The 6953-nt window shown below is 39.3% G+C and overlaps 1 protein-coding gene across 1 annotated transcript in view; it reads left to right on the top strand.

Moving 5' to 3' along the window:
• The first annotated feature begins 393 nt into the window (after positions 1-393).
• The window catches only part of ctnna1 (catenin (cadherin-associated protein), alpha 1), a 151015-nt gene continuing 144455 nt past the window's right edge, over positions 394-6953 (top strand). Inside the window, exons 1-3 of the mRNA XM_084041905.1 lie at positions 394-604; positions 3491-3608; positions 6369-6564. Coding sequence (XP_083898031.1) covers positions 3504-3608; positions 6369-6564 — 301 coding nt within the window. The 5' untranslated portion in view covers positions 394-604; positions 3491-3503. The remainder of the gene's footprint in view (positions 605-3490; positions 3609-6368; positions 6565-6953) is intronic.

Below are 6953 nucleotides of genomic sequence, written 5' to 3'. Positions count from 1 at the left end.
CGGGTTGCGTGTTTTTTTTGGGCTTGTTTCTAAACAAGTGTATAGTTGCTTATTTTGGGGTCGTTTAAACCAGTAATTCTCAAACATTTTCATGTCAAAGACGCCCAAATTAATATGTATGTGTCTGCGCACCCCCATCTGAAAATATGTTATGCCAGGGACCGGGAGTCAGGACCCCCATACAACATTTGTGTTTATTATTCCACATTTTTTTTCAAGCTTTATCCTGAAAATAGCAGATCTACAAGCTACGCGCTTGTAGATCTGCTATTTTCTAATAGCCAATGCATATAGATTTAAAAGTGCTCATGTGGCCTATTCAGTCGCTTCTTTTGGGCTTGTTGTCATACCCCTGGTTGCTTATTTCTCTCACAGAACCTGGCAACGCTGCTCCTCCATTGTGTTTGCTGGGGAGTGACTGACGGGACGTCGAAACAAACAATCCAACCATCGAAACTTTTCACTGTTGGACGGCGGCTTAAACTAACCGGTATTTATTGGGAGTTTGGGATTCATTATTCCGTAATAAAGCAATAATCCACGAGCACAACAACACTACGACACGCACGGAGCAAAGCAACAAGTTTACAAACAAAACTTTGAGGTGAGTTCAGTTCAGGAAGGAATTCTGTTGAAATTCCACCCATTCTTCCACCATTTTGAACTTTTCCCAAGAGTTTCGGTGGAATGTTTGTTTGTTTATTTTTATTAAAATGTTGATATTTTACGCTAAGGGCGTCAAACTATCTTTAGTTTTTGAGACGTTGTTTCACCAAATTAACATTTAAATAACGGCTTTAACCGTCTAATGACGCAACGAGACAAAGTTGGGCGTTAAGTTAACGCCGAAGGCTAAACTATTATGTTATCCCTTTACTCGACAAAAATGACCTATTTGTTTTCATTGAAGGGATTTACACTTAAATGCAGTTAGTACTCCTAGTTGAAAATACGTTATTTTCCCCGCAGTGATGCGGGGAACGACGTATAATAGCCATAAGCTGAGGTAATACTGTATGTTAGCAGTGTTTGCTAAGTTAGCATGCCTAGCTGGAGAGAGCCAAGTTAACGTTATAACGTTAAAGTTGTTTACAGTGGTGGTGGTGGTGGTAAAAGCACTCGCATATTTTACTTAAGGAACGGTATCAATGCCACAATATCAAAATACTCTGTTTCAAGTTAAAGGCCTGTGTTAAAAATGTTAGTACGAAAGTATTGTCATCAAAATATATTTAAAGTACTAAAACGTTTGAAAATAGCAGATCTACAAGCTCACAACGAGCTTGCAGATCTTTTCAAATAACCGAGGTATAATATAATTTATATCTGCAAAGTAACTAGTAACTGAAGTTGGAGTTTAATGTTTGCCACTGGAGTTGGAGTTGAAGTAGAAGTATTAAAAAAATGGAAATACTCCAGTAAAGTAAGAATACCTCAAATTGTACTTAAGTACAGTACTTGGGTAAATGTACTTAGTTTCTTTGCACCATTGGTGGTTTATAGGTGAAAATTATGTCGTTTGGCCAAGTTGATCAAAAGTCAAAACAGCAAAGTGTTGGGTGTTCAGTCAACCCACAACATTTACCAATATTAGCTTAATTGATTTTAATTCGTTTTTAAATTAAGTGAAGTCCCCATCACACGTTTTCTTGGATTCCCTAGTTTGGAATTCACCACACAGACACTGATTTGACATGATCTCCCATTCTCTTTCATTTTCACTTATATTCATTACAATAGGCTAAATTGTCTTTTAAAATGTCTAGACTTTAACTCAATGAAACATGTAGTGCAGTCACCCTGCGCTAGCCTAGCTGTTCTGAGGTCATCTAATGCTTCCAGGTCATTCTGGGATTAAAACACAGTCGGAAATCAGCTTGGCATGAGACCAACACTGGCCTATAACTACTTCACTGGAGTTGGCCAGCTATTCTGCTGCTGCTGATAATGTTATAAATCGAACCGCGCGATTACAATGTATGTACATATATAATTACACATTAGTGTATATGTTTTGTCTTAAGTTTACTTGTATGCTAGGTTACTGGGACAAAACACATATGAATTACTTAATGGTAGTTTACATCAGCTGTGAGCAACATGAAAGTCCCTTGAGTTTGTGGTTTCAGTCCATGACTGGCTGCCACGCCCTCCTCTATTTTTGACTTGCTCAGTCTGGCAGGTCTTTTTTGCTTTGGTCAATCTATTATAAATATATGCAAACTATATCTATGTTGCGATTTGAGTGTATTTAGACTTATTTGAGTAGTGTATTATTAGTACATGTACTGTTACAAGGTGGCCAACCTTAGTGTATCAACATTAGGTTAAACATTTGCACGGGCAAAGTCGGGCATCATTTAAATGTATATCTGGATTTGTTATTTTGAAGTATTTCTGTTAGCCTGACCGTGTGCTGTAGGGTTAGAGCGAGCTCGAAGGTTGCTGGCACATTTTAACTGACCAACTTCTCGGATGAATCTGCTCGGCCCTCAGGGCTTGCTGATTATCCGTGCCCCTCAACGCGTGATGGCTAATCAATAGAGCTGCAGTTGCTGCCTGAAAAGGAAAATCGAAATTAGGCCAGAGTGTTACTGTGCTCTGCTTATGACTGTCAATCAGAAAGTGACGTCGCCCGTTCAATCCGGGAACGCATCTACAAATGTAGAAAAACATATGTTGCTATGTCAGTGGTTCTCAAACTTGTTTATAATTGTCAAGGCCCAAAATAATATGCATTTGGCCGCCAACCCCCAGCTCAAAACATTTTGTTCCAGGGACCCCCCTGTTTGCTTTAGAAAAAAAAATATATATTCAAAGATTTGCACACATTTTCATGATTTTTTTTAAATAGCCAAAGTATAAAATAGCTAAAATCTAAAATGACGCAGAGGCGTTCCCGGATTGAATGGGTTAAGCTGTCTCTAAAGAGGAGACAAATATTATACATATTTAAACCCTGTGACATCCATGGGCTCCAAGGAACCACAGCTTGTCCTAACAACAACTCTTCATTTACCTCCTATTTAATTCTTGGATGAGGTAATCTGGGTTGGGCCCTCATTTGCAAATATGCCGGGATTACACCACCATAGAAGTTTAGGAATGTAAATTAGAAATCTGAACCCTGGGGGTGCCCCAGTGGCTCACCTGGTAAGAGCACACGCATACCACATAAATAAGACTGAAGTCCTTACCGCTGCTGGCCCACCTGAGGCTCTTTGCTGCTTGCTTCCCTCTCACTCTGTCACAGTTCCTATCTCACACTGTCTATCAAAATAAAGCAATTTAAAAGACAATGTTTGGCCTTGGAAAGCTTGGAGCACTGCCTATTTTAATGTGCGGAGTCATTGCTTATGACAACAAAGTCTGTATTTTTTTTTTTGAAGACCATTACCATTGCATTTGAAAAATGGATTCAGTAGGCGCCAGACATCTGTCTCTTATCTGTGCCTGATTCATAGTTTTATATTCTCAACCTAACTCCCAGGATCTGTGACAACATGACGGCCATCAACACCGCCAACATCAACTTCAAGTGGGACCCAAAGAGTCTGGAGATCCGTACTTTGGCTGTAGAAAGGCTGCTGGAACCCCTTGTTACTCAGGTAATTCACATTTTAAAGTGCCTTGTGATCTGTCTGTCTAGTTACAATGAATACATTAACATAGTTTAATACTACTGTACAATACATTTGTATACTACTGTATATCATTTATTTTTCTCACCTGCTGGCTGTTGGATATTAGACTTAAAATTTGAGTGAATACGTTTAACACACACAGTCACACACACACTTTCACAGGAGAGAGCGATACACAGCATTACAAAGATGGAGCGATTGGCACGTATGAAAAGTTTAGTGGTGAACCATTATGGGGGAAAAAATGAAAAGGTCAAATGCAAGGCTTGCAAGCTGTCTGACACAACTTTGCCAGAGCAGTGGAATTTTTTAATTTGATTTTGGTCAGTCATGCGCATCCATAATATCATTTGTGTAACATTTTGAAATCAGCCAGCCATTGAAACCCAAAAGGCAGCCAGGGACATGTGAGTTGGGGCGTCTGAGGGGGCATAGGGGCCCCCACGCCACATTGAATGTGGAACTAAATGACTCGTCATAGAGTCATAGATGGACCATAGATCAGTGTTTACTGTTTACACATATTTGCAACATGACCTTGCAACATGTCATTTATGAACCTTGTAGTAGTACTACAATTTGAAAAGAGATTTTAAGAAGATGAGGGAAAACAAGGTTTTGATTCTCATAATAAATGCATTTATACATTTAACGGGAGCGCATGTTTCATGTAACGTTACAATGTGGGCTTTTGGCAACATTAAATTGGTAAAAAAGGGCCCAGTTAGAGATTTAAGTCATAATCAAAAACTTTGATGCCAGAAAAAAATGGTTCAAAGTTCAAACAACCAAGAATTATATATTTTAAAAACGGCCTCTTACAAAGTAATATATAAAATAACTGTCAATCGATAAGCCAAGCTACCCTTATTTTGTTGGTTTATAATAAATCAGTTATCATAGCTCAACCGGCCAACAACATTACACCACGTTACTTTAGTGGCATGCTTTAGCTTTAGTGGCTAGACTAGGCTCTCTTCCCTTGCTGTGATTAGGGTAAGATTTGATCAGCAGTGTCTTCTCAAATTTCAAGGGACGAGTCAATTACACATTCTGGAAATTATGGAAAATTGTTTAACAATGTAGCTAGCTGCCAGCACTTACAGAGAAACAAATATAAATTACAATGCAAGAACAGCTGATAAAAATCTTCTCACAATAGTATTCATGTCTGCTGGTAACCTGGAATAAATAGGTGTTTCAAAGACTCTGCCCTCTAATGACATTTCTAGGGTGGGGTAGGTTCTTTGTTCTTGGTGTGTTTCACTGAGTACTTTTACTTTCATGCTTTTGCACTGACCAAATGGACACTTTTTTGATTGGCATTGCACTGATAATTATTAGTTTTATGGCAAGATACAGTGAGACACTTATGAAGCACTGACTGTAATGGACTTTATTTGTTTTTTACCTCCGTTTACCGTTGCTCTGTATTGTTGATGCTTCTTGTTTTAGTGTTTTTCTTTTGCCTTGTATTGCCGTACACAGCAGTACTTCTCTTTTTGTTACTCTTTACCTGTAACTTTGCAACCTTAACTGCTGTGCCGCCTCTGGGTGACTGATTCCCCTCACGGGATAATAAAGGTATATATCTATTTGGTAAAATTGCCACCACTGGCAAAAAATGAGATGAGATGTGTTTATGCATATTTCAATGAAAAGGAATGCAGTTATTTTGTTTTTGGAACTTATGATTAGGACAGAGGTGAATATTGAACTATAGCTATACTATAGCTGGGGGATCTGCCATTGTTTTCATTGTTTTGAATAATTAAATGATAAAGAAGAAAACATTCTTTTGAGAAGTAATATGATGGAAGAAAATAAGGAAATATAACTGCAAGCCTCCTGCGAAGTATATGGAATATAATCTAACTCATATAATATATTGAAGAGTTAGAGAAACAGGAAACTTTGATACTGTGATAACATGTAAAATGCTGGTAATTTATGTCTCACGCTGTTGGGTCTATGAAGCCTATATCATGCAATACTTGGGCACTGTGTGTAAGGCATTAGATAAATCAGATTGACTCATGCATAGGGGGATATATTTCACTATGCTAGTCATTCTGGTTTGTCCTGTAACATTAACATTTAGAATTGCATTGATGAAAACGCCATCATAACACCATTTGGCTGCAGTAGTGTAGTGGGTGGAGATGCAGTCTGGGAATTGGAAGGTCACCTGTTTGACCAGTGACTGTACTTAAAGAAGTAGTTCACCCCAAAAAATACCCATTTTCTATCAATTACACACCCCATGAAGCCTTGAATTCATGGAGATTTTTTTTTAGTTTTTGTCGTATTCCTGAGCCAATAATTTGATGACCGGGTGGCTGCTCAGTAGGAGACTCAAGACTCCGCTGGTCATCAAATTATTGGCTCAGGAATGTGACAAAAAACAAAAAATCTCCATGAATTCAAGGCTGCATGGGGTGTGTAATTGATAGAAAATAAATCATTTTTTGGGCCAACTACTCCTTAAGTATGCCATTATCCTCAACAGTCAGCCACCGCCGTGCACTCATCAGAGCCACCGGAGTAGCCATCATCTGGGTGAAGCTGTTAAAGCAATTTCCGCTTCCCCTGTCACCATAAAATACTCCTCCTTTGCGAACTTGTAAGATGTCTCTAAAATTGCTCCGATATGCTCGGAAGTACAGGCGGGCGTAACATAGCTGTCATTTAATGGACACTGACAGTAGCTTTTTCTCTCTAAAGGTTACCACGCTGGTCAACTCGAGCAATAAAGGCCCATCTAACAAGAAGAAGGGTCGCTCTAAGAAGGCTCATGTTTTGGCCGCCTCGGTCGAGACGGCTACCGCAAACTTCCTGGATAAAGGAGAGAAGATTGCGAAAGAGAGCCAGTTCCTGAAGGACGAGCTGACTGCTGCTGTGGAGGATGTCCGCAAGCAAGGTATATGGAAAACACATATTGCAATAGTGTGTGTTTTTAGGCCTGCACAGGGTGCTCCCAGGGCTGTTAAATAAATCATGGACTGTTTACACTGTCTACCCCAATGGTAGATCTTAAATGGGAATAATCACAGTTGTGAGACGACTAGATTTCCTATGAGAACATGCCTTTACCTCTTAATGGAGACCCTAATTATGAATTTGAAGTTTTGTGTGATTGATGCTGTGCATGCTTACAGGAACCATGCTACCCTGGTGGATTGTGTGTGTGTGTTCGGCATAAGGTTGCCCCGGGGCATCTGCTCTTGCACATCACCAACCCCAAATGTTTTTCTAGTAGTTTGGATGTTATTATTCTTGTGTTTTTCAACCCACTTACAAAAAGGGAGG

This window comes from Gymnoscopelus microlampas, assembly GCF_963454915.1.
Source record: "Gymnoscopelus microlampas genome assembly, chromosome: 18".
In the NCBI taxonomy this organism is placed as follows: domain Eukaryota; kingdom Metazoa; phylum Chordata; class Actinopteri; order Myctophiformes; family Myctophidae; genus Gymnoscopelus; species Gymnoscopelus microlampas.
Note: the sequence above shows the minus strand (reverse complement) of the source record. Positions and strands in the feature narration are given on the sequence as shown.